This window comes from Aegilops tauschii, chromosome 2, assembly GCF_002575655.3.
Source record: "Aegilops tauschii subsp. strangulata cultivar AL8/78 chromosome 2, Aet v6.0, whole genome shotgun sequence".
In the NCBI taxonomy this organism is placed as follows: domain Eukaryota; kingdom Viridiplantae; phylum Streptophyta; class Magnoliopsida; order Poales; family Poaceae; genus Aegilops; species Aegilops tauschii.
This window is the reverse complement of record NC_053036.3, coordinates 338,513,232-338,535,563: the sequence shown is the minus strand read 5'-3', so window position 1 is coordinate 338,535,563 and position 22,332 is coordinate 338,513,232. Positions and strand designations below refer to the sequence as shown.

Here is a 22,332-nt window from a genome sequence, read left to right as displayed (position 1 = left end):
ACGGTTGTGGCGGCGGAAGAGATAACGACGGTGATGAGAGTCGCAACGTGGGGAAGATGACCGTATGTGGGAACCTAGCACGCATGGGCTACAACCTACAACCCACATAACATATATTGGCTTCGGGAGCCAACCCAACAGCGACTGGTCCAGGTCAAAAAAGCCCATGTACGAAGCGAGGCAGTGTGATTGAAGAATAGAGGGCGCTGGGGAGAAACAACGAATCGTTATGTTCCACTTAGCGGTGGCAAGTCTTGGTAAATTACATCAAAATATGATCAAATGGCTGCAGACTCGTGAACTATACTGCATCAACGACTATAGCAATTCGGATGACGTGGCTTCCTGTGAAGTCAGAAAAATCAGCTAGTAAAATAAAACAATAGCTTTTTGGGTAAGTCATTAGGTGTTACCAAATAAGTAGTAACAATAAGATGTCAAATAAATCATGGTGATTGTGTAAGAAAACTTGCTAAATAAGTTCATATCAAGTAATAAGTATACGGAACAATAAGATGACAGGTAAATCATGATGATTGCTAAAAAACTTACTCCGTGTGCCAAATAACAGTAAGATTTTAGCACATCAACGTAAAAAAAAAGTATAGATAGCGGCCAAATACCGGGAGTGATCGTCTTTTTGCCCTTCCGTGCGCCGCTTGAATCTCGTTGTGTAGAGATTAGGTCTTATATAATCAATTCTTCCTCCAACTCCGGCGGCGGCCACTGCGGTGGCGGCGGCGGCGGCGGGGCCCATAGATCCGAAGCAACCGCCGCGGTACGTGTAGACCACCTCCCAAGCCAGTCAGGGATTTGCTAAGAAGCGAACCATCCTTGAAGCTTTAGTCGCTCTATCCATAAGTTGTCGGCTGTCGAACCTGGCATGTTCTTTCCTCAATTTCACCAAGAGATTTCTGTTTAGTTGATCAGCACTAGAACGCCGCAGGTTTTACGCGGGTTTATCTTCAATCTGGGGAAGATTTGGGAGAGGATGGCTAATCTTGCCAACATGTTTGCTGTCCTTGACCTGGATGGCGAGGACGATCGAAAGGAAGTGGAACAACCGACATCCAGCAAGCCAGAAGCTGCTGCCACCGCCGCCGCCAGGAAACCCGGTAAGGGCGCACTTTTTCTTTCGCTTCCTCACAGGATGGATTGGGATTGTGTGCTCCTGTTAGTCCGTGGTATGAGATTTGCATTACTCATCGCGAAGTTCGCTTGTGAATGTGCCCCTACTCCTGGAACAAAATGTAGTAGGGTAACAATAATGTGTCAAGTATAATGTTTTGATTCTTTTTCCAAAGAAATCAGGTCTGGTCCTGCACTCTTAACTTTTAGTACTTCAAAAAGAACTCAACAGAATATTTCAGCTCATCGATTAAAAACATATTAAAGCTGTTAGCTGTGTTGGAGCATACGTTCCAAGCCTTCTTGCCATTTGCTTGTGCAGCGTGTGTATTAAGTACTCCCTCCGTCCCAAAATAAGTGTCTTAACCTTAGTTGAGACACTTATTTTGGGACGGAGGGAGTATTTCTTTTGTGTTAAAACCTGATCACTTCACTAAATCATGTTCGTGATGCTCCGAATAAACTACTCCCTCCGTTCCTAAATATTTGTCTTTCTAGAGATTTCAAATGGTTACCACATACGGATGTATATAGACATATTTTAGAGTGTAGATCCACTCATTTTGCTCCGTATGTTGTCACTTGTTGAAACCTCTAGAAAGACAAATATTTAGGAACGGAGGGAGTAAATCTTTAGGAGAAATCATTTTTGTGTAGTGTGCACAAAGTTGTATCATTCAGTATCCAAATAAACCTACCAGGCAAATCGACGGAATGGACAACAAGTGCATATTTCTTCACAATCAGGACCACCCATTTTTTTCTCTATTGGATCTTTGATGGAATCAAGTAACTCCATCTTCATCTTGCCCCTACATGATAAATAATTGAACGATGCAGTTACATGATAACTTAAGTTCTGCCTTGTTATACTTTAAAAGAAAACTAAATGATATAAATTTTCCATTTTATTATGTTTTAATTACTCTCATTTCTTCTTATGAGATTCAAAAATCACATTCCTTGCAGATAGTGGCATGGTGAATAACAAAATGATTGTAAATTATAATGGGGATACACTTGGTTCATCGTCAAGTGAGTACAAGATGCCATTGGTGTGGATTGACTTGGAAATGACCGGTGAGCCTGTCTTCCTTCATATTGTATATCGTATGTTCCATATTATTTTCATGAAATGTTTAATTTAATAGGCTTAATGCAATTTAGTCCTCAACTTCAATCAATGTTCAGACCGATTATTCTGCACATGTGTACCAACTTAAGTGCTTTTATGATGGCAAGTGATGGCGTTACGGCCCAGGGGTGCCTCACTTCACCGGAAGCCGACCCAAGTAGGCTGGCCCGAGGGCCCCTAGGTCAGTTTACGCCTTGGGCCATCATCCCGGCCCACAAGCCCTATAGAAGGAAGATTCAGAAGCCTTGATGTGCAAGACAAGGAAGCCGAAGTCCAGGAGGACCCCTCCACCGACGTAGCCGACTAGGATCTTGTAAACCCTAGGGCCCCGATATTCTATATAAGCTGAGGCAGGGCTAGTAGCAAAGGGCTCAATCCCTCGATCATACTTGTACTTTGTATGCCCCATCACAATAATACAACACGAGCAGGAGTAGAGTTTTACCTCTATCATGAGGGCCTGAACCTGGGTAAACCCGTCCCCTATATCCCATCCGATGTACTCACCTAGCCGGGATACCCTATCAAGGGATTTGCCGGAAATAACTCCGGTAGTGGTGGCCCATACTGGTCCCATGCGGTGAACTCAGAGACCAGATGGGATCTTCGATTGACACCAACATCTTCACGGTGGGGCAGATCTTTGCTTTCGGTGTGGTGCTACGTCGCCGACTCGACAGGCCACCTCGGCCAAGTTGAGACCTTTGCTGCAGGCCGGTTCGTCCATGTCGGCAACCTGGAGTTCGTCATCGATTCTCGCGACAAGCTCGTTCTCCAGGGCCTGGCATCGTGTCGGGCCTAGGAGCGGCCAGCAAAAATTTTCAACCCACCCACCTCCCACATCGCTGCCAACATTGACACGCTCCACACCATCCTCGAGGAACCCGGCGACACTGAGGAGCTTGAGGACCATGACAAGGAGATGGGCGACTCAGCTAAGAGTTGCCCGGAAGCAATCCTGCCCGCACCGCCTCTCCGCCCGTGGCACACAACCTCCACTTATGCCTACTACATGGTGGACTCCCGTGCCGACGATGTTGAGGCCGAGGAAGAGGACGAGGACGAGCTCGATGAAATCATGATGACCAACCCCGCCAACATCAAGCTCGAGGAGCGGAGAAAGAAGCTCCAGACAGCCCTCAAGAAGCAGGAGGAGAAAGAGCGTTTGTATCAGAGGCAAATCTACCTGCTGCAATCTGCAGAGATGCTCAGCGGAGAACGGACGACGCAGCCGGGTTGGCGCTCTAGAGCCGGGCGTTGAACAACACCCTCAACGCCTCAGCATCTCCCGAGCTGCTCGCCTTCCGCACGCTGGCTAAGAACACGCATGCGCGGCCGGAGAGCTCCGAAACATCACTCTTCCTGCCGATCACCCAGACCGGGAGAGGTTTGAGCAGGTGGTGGAAGTCCTGAAGACTGCAAGTTCGGCATCCGGGACGAACAATCTTGCGATCTCCCCACATAGACTGGATCGGCTCATCCGCAACCATAGCACCGCCAGCTGGTAAATCGGAGGATGACCACTCGCTTCGATGCGCAGGTCGGCCAACCTCCTCGAGAAACCGAGAGGCAGCCCTTGGCGTGGCTCAGCGAGAATGCCAGGTGGCCAGGCTGACAACTCTTCAATGAGCACGGCCGTTCCATCGGCAAAGACGACGCACATGAGGTCGTCACCGCCTTGTGGAGTGATATCGGCTTGCAACCCCTATAACCTGCGTGCTTCGTGGATGATATCGTCAACTACAAGTTCCTGAAAAACTTCCACTTGTGCCTCGTAGATAATAATGGAGAGCAGAACCCAGATCTTTGGTTGACTGATTGCATCGCCGTTGTTCAATGAGCCAATGGGGATTTTAGTTCCATGCCATCAAGTACCTGCCAATCATGCTAAAAGGATCGCCCTGGGCCTGGTTAAATACTTCGCCGCCCAAATAGATCTACGACTAGAACGACATGCAGGAGGAGTTCATCGCCAACTTCCGGGGTACCTACCAGAGGCCGGCTAGCCGACATGACCTTAGTAGTATTATCTAGGAAGACGATGAGTTGGTTCACCAATACGTTGCTTGATGGCTAAAGGAAAAGAATGACGCCGTAGACATCATCGACGCTGAGGCCATAACAACATTCAAAGTCGGCTCTCGAGACGAGCAGCTAACCCGTGATATAGGAAAAGAATCACTTCGAACCATGGCCAACCTGATGGAACTACGTATTCGCGGAGAAAGCGTGGGTTGCCAAGCAGAAATCTATGACGGCCCCGTAGTGGTGTAGCGACCATGGAACTTCTGGGGCACAAGATGAGCAGGAGCGATCTCAGCGCAGCAAAAGCAACCGCAGCCGGGGGCGCAGGGGCGACGATGAGGTCAATGTTGAGTTCGGATGCCATCGCCAGGGCAGGGGTCTGGTTGTCCCCCCGCAGTGCCTGGGTGGGCGGCGGTTTAATCTTGCCGATTCAACCTAGATATGGCTCAAAATGAAGGGGTAAAGCCAAGTGTTCTTAAAACAAAGCTCTCAATGACTTTGGAGCATGGCCTTCTGTTAGGTCCTTCACGAACAACGAAAGCCCCTTGGATATTCTCTACTCTTCGCCTCCGGCTGTTCTGTTATTTTCTTTTGGCTCGCGGAGCTGAGCTGGGTTCCATTACACTCTGCATGAATGCATAGACAGTCCACACAGCAAACCGAGGCCCTGCATGCGTCGTACGTAGGAAGCAAGGTCCAAATCATGGACAAACCATGAGCCAAAAGATCCCCCCTCCCCCCAACCAACCACAACAATCTAGAGTGTTGGCTTCAGTTGAAAGCAGCCAAGCTGGCCAGCAAGAATTGAAATAGCAGAGGCGACGACAAGCGCGCTCCCCTCAATGGAGGCCAAGGTGGCAGTGCAGACAACACGGTGGCGGGGCTGGTGTGAACGCAAATGCGCAAAAGCAATTTCCCCCGTTGGTATGGCCTGTGAACATGATATTTCGTAGCAACGAGTTCAAGAGGGCGCAAAAGCCCGCCCACAGAGACATACATGCCGCAGAGCCTGCAGTACCACAGTTCCTGGAGTTGTCGGACCAGCTAATGCCGATCTCCTTCGATCAGAACGATCATCTGATTGGCGGCCGCCACGCCGGAAAGGCTGCCCTACTTTTGGATCGGATCATTGAGGGCTGCCACCTCACCAGGGTCCTCATGGACGGCGGTAGTAGCCCCAGTCTCAAGTGCGTCTACACATTGAAGAAGATGGACGTCGACGAGTCCAGCATCAGGCCGTCCAACACATGCTTCGTTGGCATTATTCCCGACATGGAGGCCCAACCTCTTGGCCAGGTCACACTTGACGTGGTGTTCGGTACCTCGGACAACCACCACGTTGAACCACTCTGTTTCAAGGTCCTCGTTAAAGTGGCTATCATGCACTCCTCGACAAGTCGACTTTTCCGTGATACACGACATTTTCACACTATGCATACTTGAAGTTGAAGATATCAGGCCTCAACGGGGTCATCACAATATCCCACAATGTTCAGTGATCCCATGAGGCTGAGCAGGCCATAGTGGCCCTGGCTGAGAAGGCGCTTGTAGTAGACAAGGATGACATCAAGCTCACCAAACGACCCAAGTCGAGTTCCTCCCAGCCCGACTAGGACATCCAGAAATTCCCCCGCATGAAGCGTAGGGCGGCTCGTTGTTCTCAGACAAGTACAGGTTGACCAGGTCGTGCAGGCATCGTGTCGGCGTAGAATTGCCCTGACCTCCGAGGACGTGACAAGCATCTTGGAGGGAAGAGGGCCAACGGCAACACTGCAGATAGGTAGGGGACCAGGTCGCCGCGCCACCACGATCGCATTGCTCCCGACACCCGTAGCTGGATTAGTTGAAGAGGTCGCAGGACAGTGAACCAGGGTGGTCGGAGAAGAGGGCGACACAATGGGTCCTTGCAACGTAGGTGCCGGGGAATCAATTCTCGGCAGCATCTTCGGAGACCGGTTACCTGTTCTCAACATTGAGAGCCGGGTCTCTGTCCTCTTCACTCGTTGCTTAGGTAGCAGGCCCTTCAGAAGTGGCGCCTTCAGAGAGCGCGACAACAGGCTCCGGAGGCTGGTCGGTGTGCCCTGGGTATGTGGTCTTTGTTTCCAGAGGCATTACCACGTTTTCGGATGGTGGAATGATGGAGATGGGCGTCGCCATTAGCGCCCCGTCTTTGGTCCTAGGGTGTTGGCAATGAATACCGTCAGATTGGCAGAAGGGTGGCTTGTCAGATCGGCACCCAGTTTGCGTTGTGGCCAGTGGATCAGATAATGAGAGTTGAGAAAAAGCAAAAGTTGGCAGTGGATAAAAAAACAATAACGATTTACCTATTGTTGGGCCCTAGTCTCCGGGCAACTCGAGGTGGGACCTACTGGGATGCTCCCTTGGAGGTCGCACGAAAAAGCTGGCGCCTTGGCAGCAGGATCCTCACACCTCTTCTTGTGTGGCTCTAAGGCTGTCTCGGTCGCTGTCCTTGGCGGTGAAGAATGGTGTTATAGTATATGTGGATTGCACTAGCCCTTTCCATCAGTTCGGACTTTTGGTTGCGTTGGCTAGTGCATGAAGCTTAACATGGTATCAGAGCTAAGGTCTTGAGTTCAAGTCCTGGCTTTCGCAATTTGTAAAAAATTGCCGGTAGCCCCCCTTTGTGTCCACGTAGAGGCCTCTTGTGTCATACATGAGTTTCGCGCGCCGTCGCTCTCTTCCGGTTGCACGTGTTGACTTGTCTTCCCACACGTGAGAGGGGGTGTTACAGTATATGTGGATTGCACTAGCCCTTTCTATCAGTTCGGACTTTTGGTTGCGTTGGCTAGTGCATGAAGCTTAACAAATGGGAGGCTGAAGCCTCGTCATCAAGACCCCGTTTCCTCGAGAGGAAATGGTCCCGCTCGTCTTCATCCTTGTTGTCCGAGTTGGTTTGGCTTCCTTGGCATTGCGAGTACAATTGAAGATATTGGATCAGCAACTGCAGATCGAAAAGGAAAGCTTAATTAACCAGAAAGCAAGGAATACTCATAGCGGGCGGTGGTTCTTCTAACGAGTAACCGGCCAGGCTGGTCTCTGTCAGGAAGTCCGCTGTCTTCCCCTTGAACATCATCGAGATCATCTCCTGGAGCGACTTCTCCTCGAAGAAGCCGGTCTGAATGCTCCGGGTGATGTCATCGTCGCTGGTGTACCGGTACATCAGATGAGCCCTGGCCTTTGGAGGCTGGATGGTGGATGCCCCGCTCCAGGGCTACCATCATCATCCCGACCATGTTCAACCCCTGCTTGGTGAGGCTACGCATTGCCTTGTGAAGCCGGGTTACTTCCTTTGTGTCAGCTGGGGTGTGCTTGACGCACCATGCTGAAGCCTTCGATGAGACCGATCCGAGGAGGTACCCTGAACTTAACATCTGGGATATAGAACCAGCCCTCTTGCCACTTGTTTGATTCAGCCAACGTCCGTCGAGATATTCGGAGCCGGACTTCTTGGTGATGGCTGCTCCGCTGCATTCGCAAGTCTCTGTTACATTTGTCTATAACTTCACCTGGAAATAATGATGCCAGATATCGAAGTGTGGCTCGATGTCGAGAAAGCGCTCGCACGAGGTCACGAAGCAAGCGTTACGCGTAATGCTATTCGGGGTCAAGTGATGAAGTTGCGGGCGTAGAAGTGCATGAGACCTCAAAGAAAGGGTGCAAAGCATACCGTCTCGTCCTCTTGGATCTTGGGGATTGCCTCGGCAACTTCACCATAGGTCATGACCCCCGGCGAGCACCAATCGGCGAGCCCTGCCTCCGGCAAGTATCCCCTTTCTCTGAGGAGCTGGGGGAGTTGGCCGTCGAGGGATCCATTTGCCCTTGGTGTCCGACGTGACCTTCAGTTTCGCTTTGCCGGTTATGCTCCTGGTCGCGATGTCCTTGCTCGATTTGGGTGGCATATTGCGGCGGCACAGGGTTCGGGATTGGGAGATGTAGAAGAAAAGAGGAGAGTTTTGGCTTGAGCTGCAATGGCGGAGCACACGAGACAGAAGAACGCGAGGAAGAAGATGGAGCCAAAGGGAAAATGGAACAAGTGCCCTTCCCCTCGGCGTCTCATCCCTTTTAAAGCCCAAACATAACGAGAAACTGTCGGAGCCGTGCCGTGTCGTGCTGTACGCGACAGGGAAATCCTGCGCGTATCCCCACTAACGTTGTTTATGGTGCGCGGGGATCGAATGTTCCGTTAACGGCGCCGGTAACCGAGGCGCACGCCTGGTCACGCCATAACACTAATGGGACCTGACCTTGGTGGGTCCGTCTTCCACCCACGCACGTCTCGTTGACCGAAGGTCAGCATGACCAGCGTGGTCTGGTTCAACGGGCTGGACAAAGAATTTGACCCGGCTCGACCACGTGGTCAAACGTATGGCTTGGTCCCTGGTTGGGCTGTACGCCATTTAAAGTTATGCAAAGTGTTCCGTGGGAAATCGGCTCGCGGGAGCTGGCTTGGCATGAAATCATTTCCACGGAGGTCGGCTATCTTCATCGACAAATCACTGCCAGAGGCGGCCGTCCTCCCGATGGATGGGCCGACTTCATGGAGCTTGCTGGCCATGGGAGGTTGGCTAGGTATGTTCACTTCCACGGTACCTTCGGAGAAGCAGTGCCGATCTCGACGAGCTTCAGGAAGACGACATTCAAGATTGACCCCGATCATGAAGCAACCAAGCTCATACACCGGTTCAGGAGTCACTGACGGTGTTACTGCCCATGGGTGCCCCATTTCATTGGAAGTCGGTCCAAGTAGGCCGGCCCGAGGGCCCCTAGAAGGAAGACTCGAAAGCCTTGACGTACAAGACAAGGAAGCCGGAGTCCAGGAGGACCCCTCCACCGACGTACCCAACTAGGATCTTGTAAAACCTAGGGTCTGATATTCTATACAAACCAGGGCAGGGCTAGTCGGTAGCAGAGAACTCAATCCCTCGATCATACTTGTATTTTGTACACCCCATCGCAATAATACAACACGAGCAGGAGTAGGGTTGTACCTCTATCGTGAGGGTCTGAACCTGGATATACCTGTCCCCTTTTTCCCATCCGATCTACTCGCCCAGCCGGGATACCCTATCGAGGGATCTGCCGGAAATGACTCCGACAGGAAGCATATTGTAGGTGATGTAAACTCGATATTGCATTGCACCTCTGAGCACTGAAATGTAAAAAGTTAAAAGATCTAACCAGCAACTTAGAACAAATGATGAAAAGACAATTGATATACAGAATTCAAAATGATCAGCACGCCATTGGCTATGTGTTACCAGTTTAATAAGTTAGTGAGGCCAGTTTATGAAGTACTAACATCTGCCATTCAACCAAGACTGATGCCAACACAACAAGTAGGGTTTCAAACCTTTGTGGTTTCTAATTTGTTCGAGTTTTGCAACTTATAGTTTACTACATTAAAATGAAAAAAGATGCACGCGAACAGTTGGTCGGAAGTCATTTACAGCGTATGATATCTACTCTGCCCTAAACAATACACAACCCATTACTGATTTCCTTGGTATCATAAGTCAAGAATATTTATTTTTTGCTGTTTGCTGATGTGAACTGCGCCTTGTGGGCATTTCATTCTATTTCTTGCTATTGTTCTCCTCTAACTGATGTGTAGATATGTCAAACTGAAATTCTGTTGCTTCTGTCGGAACTCGAATTATCAATTTTACACAATGTCAACACTCTGGCTAACAGGCCACATGCTGGTTTCTGATTGTTTAGGTTTGGATATCAGAAAAGACCGCATATTGGAGATTGCTTGTATTATAACAGATGGTAAACTTACCAAACGGATAGAGGTGAGTTCTAAACTAATGCTACATACAATGTTATGAAGTTGTGGTACATATTTCTTGACTTCGTGTTTTGGAAGTGAGTAGCTTCCACAACTTGTGATATGCTAGTTTTCTCGATCCAGTAACACCTTTGTCGTGGTACATATTTCTTGACCTTGAGTTTGGAAGTGAGTAGCTTCTTAGACTACTCTGCCTCGTTGTTATTGAAGCTGCTTCCATTGCTAGCTCATTTAGTATGTAGATAAGGCACACTAATCTGTGATCCTGAATGAGTTGTTCCAAGCTCGTTATCATTTAGTTCAAAACAGTTAAATAAGATTGCCAATCGCATCAGGACTATGTAAGTGCAAGTTAATTTGTTTTTGAAGAGTCAATGAGAAGGAAAGACTATTAGATGATGGGTCAATTCTTATTATACTGTTTATTTTGTAAAATTAGGCTAGTGGGAAGTAGCGAACTGATATGCCATCAGCTTCTGATGTTTACTTTGCATAATCTTTTCTTATTCTAAGAATCCCCTTGCAACCTTAAGTGATCATGTTGTTTGGCAAATTCACCCTGTAATGCAAGCTGGTAGTCTCCACTGACTCTGGCTATGTACTTATGTCATACTTACATTGTGTTTGGGTATCTGAGGTTACAGAGGCAATTTGTTGCTTTGTCATTAATCATATTGGTGATGAACAACTTCTGTTGGTATGACATCGCGAGACATGGTGTTCAACATAACTATTATTACTGTCTTTTGCAGGGTCCTGATTTGGTTATAAGACAGAGCAAGGAATGCTTAGACAACATGAATGAATGGTGTAAAACCCATCATGGTGCCAGTGGTAAATACCTTATAGTATTGAAAAGTCACATGTGAATGTAGTCTCTTGCCCGTGTAACCAATTTAGGACTTGCTAATTTAATCTGTTGCTCTTGTAACCACTTTAGGACTGACAGAACAAGTACTGCAGAGTGATATTTCTGAGTGTGATGCTGAGAAACAGGTATTAGTCCTTTTTGGTAGACTGACCTCTTTGAAAGGGCTCATATAATTAAAGCATATTCTACTTGAAACCTCAGAAAGAAAATTGCTACTAGGTACTGTTAGTATGTGCTCCCTCTGTTCTTGAGAAAAACTTCAGATTATAAGGTATATAGTTTTTTGAGAAAAACTTCAGATTATATGTTGTATTGCGTTAGTTGACAATTTTGCTCTTCCACGCGCAGAACCTCCCTAGAAAAAAGGAGATGGCACAGCCCATCCCGTCCGTTTTGTGCATGCGTGTAGGTTAGTTAGGAAACAAAGATTAAACGTGGTGCATATCCAACCGGCCCTTAGTTTTAGGGGAAAAGGAAATCTTGTTTCATCTTTTTCTTCCTTCGTTCGTGTGAACATATCCGGCCGTCTCTCTTCCTTTGTTCGCATGGTGAATCAACACGGCAACTCCCATCCCATGCAGCCGGTCACCTCCCTTCTCAAGGACGAGGAGATCAAGCCGGTGGACTCCGTTCCCATGAACAGGGGGAGGTAAAGCCTGCAACCTTGGTTCCATTGGACAAAGATCAGATGAAGCCGGCGGCTATGCCATGCTTCATGTGCCTTCAAGTGCCCGGAACAACCAACGACTTAGTAATGAATTGGCTCACGGACATGGCTTCCTACAAGTGTCCTGGCTGCAGCGAGGCTCGAGTTTTGTTCGAGCTGCCCTCAAAAGACTTCATCTTTTTTTACACTCAATGGCATAAATAAGTGTATGGTCATTAACATGTGCATGCTCAAAGTCTTGTGGAATTGTATGAATACATCAGACTTACACATCGAGTACGACAAAAACTTTGTTAATGCTCAAACCGGCATATCAAGTACGACAAAAACTTTATTAATGCTCAAACCGGCATATCGAGTACGACAAAAACTTTATTAATGCTCAAACCGGCATTGAGTACATCAGGAACACATTGAAAGTAGAGGTACGACAATTTTTTTATTCATGCTACCGATCAACTCTTACATGTCGGGTGTTCCATACTTGTTTTTCACAAGCTCTCTAATCTTCAATCCGGCGTTGGAGTCGCTGCCATTGTCTTCATCGTTGCTACCTTTATACTCGGAGATGCTCCTTGAAGATTCTTTTGAGAGAGGCTCGAACGCCGCAGCCGGAACACTTGTAGGAAGCCATGTTTGTGAGCCAATTCATTACTAAGTCGTTCGTTGTTCCGGGCACTTGGAAGACACATGAAGCATGGCACGTTCGCAGGCTTCATCTGATCTTTGTCCAATGGAGCCGAGGTCACAAGCTTTACCTCCTCCCTGTCCATGGGAGCGGAGTTCACCGGCTTGATCTCCTCGTCGGTTAGAAGGGAGGTGGCCGGCTCCATGGGATGGGAGTTCGCGTCCTTGCCGTGTTGATTCTCCATGCAAACAAAGAAAGAGACGGCCGGTTATGTTCACACGAACGAAGGAAAAAAAGATGGAACAATATTTCTTTTCCCCTAAAACTAAGGGCCGGCTGGATATGCACCACGTCTAATCTTTCTTTCCTAATTAACCTACACGCATGCACAAAACGGACAGGATGTGTTGTGCCATCTCCTTTTTCTAGGGAGGTGATGTGCGTGGGCTGTAGCTAGTGGAAGGGTAAAATTGTCTACTAATGCAATGCACCATATAATCTGAACTTTTTCTTAAAAATCTGTAAACCTTATATCTAGGAACGGAGGGAGTATGTGTTTCCCTACATCCCTAGTTAAAGGAAATGTTGTAACACGACTGTTCATTTGTTTATTTCAAACAAAATGCATTATTTTGTCCGTAATTCCTACACTTAGATTGTATGTTTAGTGTTACACTGTACCATTGTTGTGCTCCAAGAACTGTTCTAATGTCCATATGTGTTCTCAAAGTTAGGGCCAGTTCTTTTGGTGTCTTTTTTGGGAAGTCAGCAAAAGAACTGGCCCTTAACCGCCCTAGGTGGTGCTAGGCAACTCCATGCCGCGTCACCCGCCTATCCGATTTATCCTACCAGTGATTAGGCACTAGTTGCGCTCGCCTTGGTCAATACTGGCGATTGATGCTGACATGCTGCTAGTCTATTGTGTACAAGTGTTTTGTTGTTCCCTTCTAATTATTGGCAGTATTGTGTTTCTCGGAAATGTCCATATCCGCTTCTTTGATGTTTCTTTTTATCCACCGTAATGTTTCCCAACAAACTTTTCTTGTGTTAGCTATTTTCAGGTGCTAGACTTTGTTAGGAGGTATATTGGTTCGGCGACTCCATTGATTGCTGGGAATTCTATCTATACAGATTTACTATTTTTGAAGGTTAGCAAGAGAAACTAAAAATGAAATGGTTCATACAATTTTATCATGTCCTCACTTCTCTAGATGTTTCAGGTGACCTGTAGATGTTTTGGCATATTTGTTACTATCGATGCTCCTGATTTGTACACATACCAAATACATTATCTAACTGTCCACAAAAAAAATACATTTATTTACTCTCCAGTAGATATTATTGTGAAACAATTGTCCAGTATCCTTGCATGCGGATTGAGTAGGACTCCAGCTTTATTTTGCAACTTTTTTGCTGACACTTGTGTTTTTTATTTCTAGGAGTATATGCCACAGCTTGCAGGCATATTCCCTCATGTGATAGTTGATGTGAGCAGCATAACGGCTCTGTGCATCCGCTGGTTCCCCAAGGGTAAATTATTCTTCAGTATTTTATCAATGCAGTGTTGCAGAATTTGATTGTGGTGTGTTATCATCAATTACCAGATTATACAAGTATGGTATTGCTAGTGGACTCAACCAAATCTATTTTTGCAGGTTGACTTTTGTAAACAAATAAATCCATGTCTTACATATTTCATCCTGATAGAATGCTGGCATTTTCACATAGATTTTTTTCTCTAGTTGAATTAAAAAGTTTCATAAATTATAATCTTTTTAGTTATATAACCTGTCTAGGCTCTGAGGCCACCTGCTAAAACATAAAGATCTGCAGATCACAATTACTCAAAGTTGTACTAAGGTTGAGACACTTATTTTGGGACGGAGGGAGTATGAAATAAAAGCTTTAGGCCCTGTTCGGCAACCCACCCACTCCTGGAATCCACGGAGCGAGGAAACTGCAGCTCCGCCCGCTCCGGGAGCGGAGTTGTGGAGCGGCGCGATTCCGAACAGGGCGTTATTATTGAGCATTCTATTGTGATCTACTGATTTATAGTCAACATTAGTTGATTCTTTTAGTGTCACTAATTCAAAACCGAACATGAATTTTGATTTCATCCCCGGCGGAGTCCCATTGGGGGACTCAAAGCCCAACAAAATGCATTCTAGAGGTCGATTAATTGTGAAATCATTTCGTTTTGGTATTTATTTTCATTAATGTGCCAAATGCCGACAATGTACTGTGAGGTAGCTTGTATGCCTATATTTTGAAAATAAAGTTGGTCTGAAACATATCTTGCTAATTTCGAAAAATATTGCTAGGTGGTGTAAAATTTGAACAGTTTTTGAGTGTTCGCAAATTGCAACACTGTTTTGGTTTGATTTAATCGGTTTGTAGATATTCCTGTGGCAGAGAACTCACGATTACATAGGGGCAGACTTAAAGATCAGTTAGTGAGATGGGAAACATACTTGAGTGCTATTGGACTATAAGGCTTTCATCCAATCCGGGCGTATTTCCTCATGATTATACTTGTTGGTTATTCGATAGTGGTTTGGAATCTGAAATTGGTTCAAATTGACCTTATGTGTTTCGTCGTCTTCACAACCATTGATTGCCAAAGCCGAGCAGACCTAGTATATTTTAATTTCCTTTTGGAATATGCATGGAATACTTGTGAAATTCTCCACATGACAAGGCTTTGCTCATTCTTTTGACTGTTCACAGAAAGGAAGCAAGCTCCAAGAAAGGAGAAAAACCACAGGGCACTGGACGACATCAGAGAGAGCATCATGGAGCTGCAGTACTACAAGGAGAACATCTTCAAATCGCGGCAATCTAAGCATTAGCCTGTTGGGATTCATTAGCTCTCTTGATTGTTGGGATGAAAACGTTCCCTGGTGTATGATCCTTCCATAGATTTGATGATGCTTAAATGGCCAAGTGCCTTTGGGGTAACGCCAAGATTGTAGTCACATAGGGCCTGTGTGGTTGGTGACCAACTTTGCCATGGCTTGCCACTTGTTTTGTCACACTGGCAAAAGTGCTCCCTATCCCACTTTACTAGTTTTAGGGAAATCACTGTTTCACAGCTAGGAGATCCCCTATAATTTTAGTCCCTAAAAAAATTAAACACATTTTTAATACAAATCATTTCAAACACTTATTTAAACTAATAATGTATTACCATTTTGCCAACTCCCATCTTTTTAAATGTTGAGGTTAATTATGAAAAATGCATTTTTTGTTGACTTAGGGGCATCCGCACCAATCCGCCACGCTTGAAACAGGGGATTGCCCTCGCGATGACCGAAATTGAGGCAACGATCTGTCAGGGTTTGCCTCATCTTCGTCATTGGGAATGACTTGCTTGGCATTGAACAACTGTCGTGGCCTAACAAATTTTGCAAACATTCTCCAGTCAACTGCCTCCCACACGTTGATTCTCTGGTCCTGTAGGTTGATCCACCCACTTCATCTTGAATCTAACATGTTAACCTATTGATATATTTTGTTTTGATCTCATCAAGCATGATTTCTGCCATGTAACCTTTTTTAGAGCTTCACTAATGTGACCGACATTACTGAAGAATTTACCTCTTGAAGAGAGAATGGTTGTCGATCATCCATTGAAGGCCGGTTTTTCTTTGCTTTTTTCCAAAAACTGTACCTCTTATATGATTATTATAATTATAGTATATGGTTGAGATTTGGATGAGTTCTTTATAGTACAGATACAGACTATTTCTTTGTGCATTAGTCAATACGTGCAAACCTTACCAGTAAGGCATAAAAGAAAACAGAACTACAAAATAAACGAGATTACGATGCATCAGAGATGTATACAACTCTAACTGGAGGACCATCTGGTTGCTCCAGCTACACCCTTCGTGATCCAACAACCAAGTCATAACTTATTTCCAGCCACAGATGTTGAAAATCATCATTTAAAAGTCTAATGACCAAAACAGGTTAGTTAATCAACAGTTATGCAAAATTCAATTGTTAATCTTGGATTGAGGTGAAAGAGAAGATAAATTCCACCCATGGACTCACTTTTGAGCTTTGACCACTGAGAAACTATAAAATGTGGCTACTATCAATAAAATATCCTCAGAAGCAATCTTTTCATTAAAGATTTCACTCCTACTATAATTAATTTCAGGGAAATACATTATATGGATACAGCCAAAAAGGAAGAAGAAATAATCTCTTCAATCAGTATTATGACACGCTTGCACCCTGCAATGATTTGCAGAAAACCATGCCTGCTGAGGTGCGCATTGGTTGCTCACCAAGAACTGCTACGCAGTTATCCGTTGTCTTAAGGTGAGGCTGAACAGATTCCCAAATCTTTTTCTTTTGAACCTGGCAAAAATACAGCAATCCATGAGATGTGTTGCTGCAAAATAACTTCCATGGTAACCCATTTCTGCAAAATAATTTCTTACATAGGTTGGATTCATGGAAGTGGACAAAATGCAACATGGCTCTAGGCCTATCAAGATTTTGAATATTATATTATTTCCACATAAATAACAAGTCATAGTATTTTAGCACTTATGTTTTACTAAGCGTTTCATGACCTAACAACCAGGGACTGCCTCTCAAGAATCCACAGCAGTTCCCAGAAAATATCAGCGAGATATCAGTTTTCACTGCAGGTTTTCTCACCAAATTTAGTCTGCATAAGATGCAGACCTGTATGCAAACCTAAGAATGAGTACTACATCACAAAGAAAGAAAGACAACGATGTGGCAGTTAGCCGTGTAAGCTGTTTCTGCAAATGGCTCAGCGTAGAACGAATTGTGTGGAATTTGGCAAGAAATCTGTTTTCAATACATTACTTTTGCTCACTAGGTTTACATAAGCATCATATATTTTGAAAAGAAGTTGCAGAAAAATCCAGATAATTTCAAATATTAGTTTTGTGACCAATATATCAAGTGGGACATGGGTTGTAACTATGTAGATGGTTTATACCACATATATCATGTTCCTTGCTCTGAAATTCATGGAACAAATCTTCGGTGGCTGTGTACTGGTTCATATGTGAATGCATAATGTACTACCCACAGTTACCAGTCTCAACTAAAACTGTAATCCCTTCCATGTACCTGACTCATTCATTGGAGCCATCGTGAGCAACATCTAATCAAAATTAATATTGTTCATGGCAACATGTAGAACATTAAGGAAAATCATTTCACAGTTGAACGGACTACATACACAGAAAATTAACTGTAGTAATCTGCAGCATAACTAGGATCGTCAAGAGACAATGCAAAGACAAGTGTCTAAATTGTAAGTGATACCTGGTTTCCTGTTGCAGGTTCTGATTGAATACTCTTTTCATCTTCAGATCCAAACCATACCCTTTCACCGGGAACAGAACCTTCTGGAGGGGTGAGCAACTCAACATTCTCGTGAGAAGCATCAGAGGCACACATAAGCATGCCATTAGACTTGATGCCGCGCATGTTTCTTGGTTTCAGGTTAGCAAGAACAATGACATTGCTGTCCTGCATAGATCGCATGCCATAGCTGATGTCATCAGTATTCAGTAAAATAGAAGAAAATAACTTGCACTTCATTGCAGACCATGTATTATATTCCCAAAAGTGTCAATAAACATAACAAAATGCAACCGTAGAGTGAAGCATCAGGATCTTGGCTCAAGCTAGCCCAATCCTGGTAAACTCAGGAAGGTTGGCACCTGGTATTATCTCACCAAGTGAATCTACACTTCCAGCATAATCATTAAGTAAGCTGTACACTTCACCTAATAGCAACGTTCCTCTTAATTGATAGTACTTACTAAAATTTCCAGTTCGTCCACATAGATACTAATACTAAGGAGTAGTCACTTGTCCGCCGAAATGCGCAAATTATGTGATCTATACAAAAACGTGAGCATACTAGACAAGTACATCATTGATGAATAACTGAAAAATCTTGGATGGACGAGTTCTCATGCATCGTTCATTACCTGGAGTTGGTCGAGGGGTAGGTACTTGACGAGGCCGCTGCAGATGGTGCGCGGTTGCTCCTCGCCGACGTCGACCTCCTCCACGTACAGAGTGTCCGCCTCTGGGTGCAGCCACGCCTTCACGACCCGCCCAACCCGGATGTCCAGGAGGCCAGCGAGCTCGCCCACCGGAACCTCGCCTTTCTCCTCCTCCCCAGCCGCGGGCGCCGGCTTCTTCTCCTCTACAACCGCCTGCGTAGGTGCCGGTGCGACGACGGCGTCGGAGGAAGGCGAGGAGCAAGAGCAGAAGAGGGCGGCGGATCTCGCAGCCGATAACGGAGCCAAGAACGAGATGGATTTGGCTATGCCCCTGCAGCCAACTCGGGTCCTGGCGAAGATGGGGGTTGAAGGCGAGGAAGGGAGGAGGAGGTGGACGCGACAGCTTGATGCGAAGGCCATTCTCGCTGCGGCCATCATCGTCGTGGCGCTCTCAGGCTTCAGCTGCCGCCGGCGGTTCGTCTCCGCCGCAAAGCGAGGCGCTGGGATTTTATCCGATGGGGGAGGAAGGGCCCAAGTGATCCACAGGCCCATGTATGGAACAGTGCAAGCAAATGCATTGTTTTTTTATGTCCCAAAAAAATGCATCGTTTTTCTTTACCGTATCACAGTAGGCGACCCGCAAATTTTCTCGTGCATCCATCCGCGGAATGGTCCCACGTACGTCTGGCCTCCCTAATTTTTTTTAGAGTTCGCACGTTCAAATAGCCGCATACATAGAGTACAGACGTTCAAATAGCCACATGCAACAATAGTTCAAATGTCATATTTCAACATTGTTGTCTCTTTTAACTGCCCATATATGCTCAATCTGATCTTTTTTAAGCTGCTTGTAAGTTGGTCAATGCCGAATTTATTGATGCATTCGAATAAACTCTTCAAATGTGGCCAGATTCTGGTCTGAAAGTTCGATAGCATCACTCATGTCCTCAAATTCTAGAGTTGCGGTAGCATCCTCACCCTCTTCCCCAATGATCATGTTGTGCATGATCACATAAAATGCTATCACCTCCCACAAGGTCTCTGGATCCCATTATTTAGCAGGTCCATGAGCAACTGCAAAACGTGCCTGCAGAACTCCAAAAGCCTCCTCGACATCTTTCTAGCTGCTTCTTGTCTTTAGGCAAAGTGAGACTTTTTCTGGCCAACTGGTTAGAGATGATACTGATGAAGGTAGCCCACAGAGGATAGATACTATCAACCAGATTGTAGCCCATGTTGTACTCATGTCCATTAGCAGTATAGTGGCAAGGAGGAGCTTTTCCTTCAGTCAGCCTCGCAAACAATGGTGATTGTTGCAGCACATTGATGTCATTGTGAGACCGGGGCATGCCAAAGAAAGCATGCCAAATCCAAAGATCATGTGATGCAACTGCTTCAAGAATGATGGTGGGCTTCTTAACATGACCCCTGATATTGCCCTTGTAAAACTTCGGGTAGTTCTTGAAGGAAATATGCCTTAGAGGCAATAATAAAGTTATTATTTTATTTTCTTATATCATGATAAATGTTTATCATTCATGCTAGAATTGTATTAACCGGAAACTTGATACATGTGTGAATAGATAGACAAAACAAAGTTTCCCTAGTATGCCTCTACTAGACTAGCTTGTTAATCAAAGATGGTTAAGTTTCCCGACCATAGACATGTGTTTTCATTTGATGAACGGGATCACATCATTAGAGAATGATGTGATGGACAAGACCTATCCGTTAGCTTAGCATTATGATCGTTGAGTTTTATTGCTATCGTTTTCTTCATGACTTACACATGTTCCTCTGACTATGAGATTATGCAACTCCCGAATAGCGGAGGAACAACTTGTGTGCTATCAAACGTCATGCTACCTCTTGAGCACTGCGTTGGTTTTCCCTTGAAGAGGAAAGGGTGATGCAGTAAAGCAGCGTAGGTATTTCCCTCGGTTTTTGAGAACCAAGGTATCAATCCAGTAGGAGGCCACGCACGAGTCCCTCGCACCTACACAAACAAATAAAATCCTCACAACCAACGCAATAAAGGGGTTGTCAATCCCTTCACGGTCACTTATGAAAGTGAGATCTGATAGATATGATAAGATAATATTTTTGGTATTTTTATGATAAAGATGCAAAGTAAAGAAAGCAAAATAAAAACGGTGCCAGAAATAGCTTGTTGTCGGGAGATTAAATATGATGGAAAATAGACCCGGGGACCATAGGTTTCACTAGTGGCTTCTCTCGAGAGCATAAGTATTACGGTGGGTAAACAAATTACTGTTGAGTAATTGACAGAATTGAGCATAGTTATGAGAATATCTAGGTATGATCATGTATATAGGCATCACGTCCGCGTCAAGTAGACCGACTCCTGCCTGCATCTACTACTATTACTCCACACATCGACCGCTATCCAGCATGCATCTATAGTGTTAAGTTCAAAAGAACAGAGTAACACTTTACGTAAGATGACATGATGTAGAGGGATAAACTCATGCAATATGATATAAACTCCATCTTGTTATCCTCGATGGCAACAATACAATACGTGCCTTGCTGCCCCTACTGTCACCGGGAAAGGACACCGCAAGATTGAACCCAAAGCTAAGCACTTCTCCCATTGCAAGAAAGATCAATCTAGTAGGCCAAACTAAACTGATAATTCGAAGAGACTTGCAAAGATAACCAATCATACATAAAAGAATTCAGAGAAGATTCAAATATTGTTCCTAGATAAACTTGATCATAAACCCACAATTCATCGGTCTCAACAAACACACCGCAAAAGAAGATTACATCGAGTAGATCTCCACGAGAATCGTGGAGAACTTTGTATTGAGATCCAAAGAGAGAGAAGAAGCGATCTAGCTAATAACTATGGACCCGAAGGTCTGAGGTAAACTACTCACACATCATCGGAGAGGCTATGGTGTTGATGTAGAAGCCCTCTGTGATCAATGCCCCCTCCGGCGGAGCTCCGGAAAAGGCCCCAAGATGGGATCTCATGGGTACAGAAGGTTGCGGCGGTGGAATTAGGTTTTTGGCTCCATATCTGGTAGTTTGGGGGTACGTAGGTATATATAGGAGGAAGAAGTACGTTAGTGGAGCAACGTGGGCCCCACGAGGGTGGAGGGCGCGCCCAGGGGGGTAGGCGCGCCCCCTACCTCGTGCCCTCCTGGTTGCTTTCTTGACGTAGGGTCCAAGTCCTCTGGATCACGTTCGTTCCAAAAATCACGTTCCCGAAGGTTTCATTCCGTTTGGACTCCCTTTGATATTCTTTTTCTGCGAAACACTGAAATAGGCAAAAAACAACAATTCTGGGCTGGGCCTCCGGTTAATAGGTTAGTCCCAAAAATAATATAAAAGTGTATAATAAAGCCCATTAATGCCCAAAACAGAATATAATATAACATGGAACAATAAAAAATTATAGATACGTTGGAGACGTATCAAGCATCCCCAAGCTTAATTCCTGCTCGTCCTCGAGTAGGTAAATAATAAAAACAGAATTTTTGATGTGGAATACTACTTGGCATAATTTCAATGTCATTCTCTTAATTGTGGTATGAATATTCAGATCCGAAAGATTCAAGACAGAAGTTTAATATTGACATAAAAATAATAATACTTCAAGCATACTAACTAAGCAATTATGTCTTCTCAAAATAACATGGCCAAAGAAAGTTATCCCTACAAAATCATATAGTCTGGCTATGCTCTATCTTCACCACACAAAGTATTTAAATCATGCACAACCCCGATGACAAGCCAAGCAATTGTTTCATACTTTTGGTGTTCTCAAACTTTTTTTATCTTCACGCAATACATGAGCGTGAGCCATGGACATAGCACTATATGTGTAATAAAATGGTGGTTGTGGAGAAGACAAAAAAGGAGAAGATGGTCTCACATCAACTAGGCGTATCAACGGGCTATGGAGATGCCCATTAATAGATATCAATGTGAGTGAGTAGGGATTGCCATGCAACGGATGCACTAGAGCTATAAGTATATGAAAGCTCAACAAAAGAAACTAAGTGGGTGTGCATCCAACTCGCTTGCTC

The 22,332-nt window shown here is 45.2% G+C and overlaps 2 protein-coding genes across 3 annotated transcripts; one reads left to right on the top strand and one right to left on the bottom strand.

Moving 5' to 3' along the window:
• Nucleotides 1-559: 559 nt before the first annotated feature.
• Nucleotides 560-15,344, top strand: LOC109752296 (oligoribonuclease). 2 transcript variants are annotated; one of them, XM_040398964.3, is made up of 10 exons: nt 560-778; nt 947-1,115; nt 2,098-2,208; nt 10,028-10,104; nt 10,853-10,934; nt 11,041-11,096; nt 13,328-13,414; nt 13,706-13,796; nt 13,871-13,921; nt 14,994-15,344. In XM_040398964.3, exons 2-10 carry the CDS (start codon nt 992-994, stop codon nt 15,113-15,115), a joined length of 801 nt encoding a protein of 266 aa, XP_040254898.1. In that variant the 5' UTR covers nt 560-778; nt 947-991; the 3' UTR covers nt 15,116-15,344. The 2 variants fall into 2 exon arrangements, with proteins under 2 accessions (XP_040254898.1, XP_020166781.1); XM_020311192.4 differs by lacking the exon at nt 13,871-13,921.
• A 978-nt stretch (nt 15,345-16,322) lies between these two features.
• On the bottom strand, nt 16,323-18,841 carry LOC109745483 (uncharacterized). Its single transcript, XM_020311191.4, has 3 exons — nt 18,257-18,841; nt 17,583-17,789; nt 16,323-16,634 (listed from the first exon to the last, which is right to left on the bottom strand). Exons 1-3 carry the CDS (start codon nt 18,824-18,826, stop codon nt 16,491-16,493), a joined length of 921 nt encoding a protein of 306 aa, XP_020166780.1. The 5' UTR covers nt 18,827-18,841; the 3' UTR covers nt 16,323-16,490.
• Nucleotides 18,842-22,332: the final 3,491 nt, after the last annotated feature.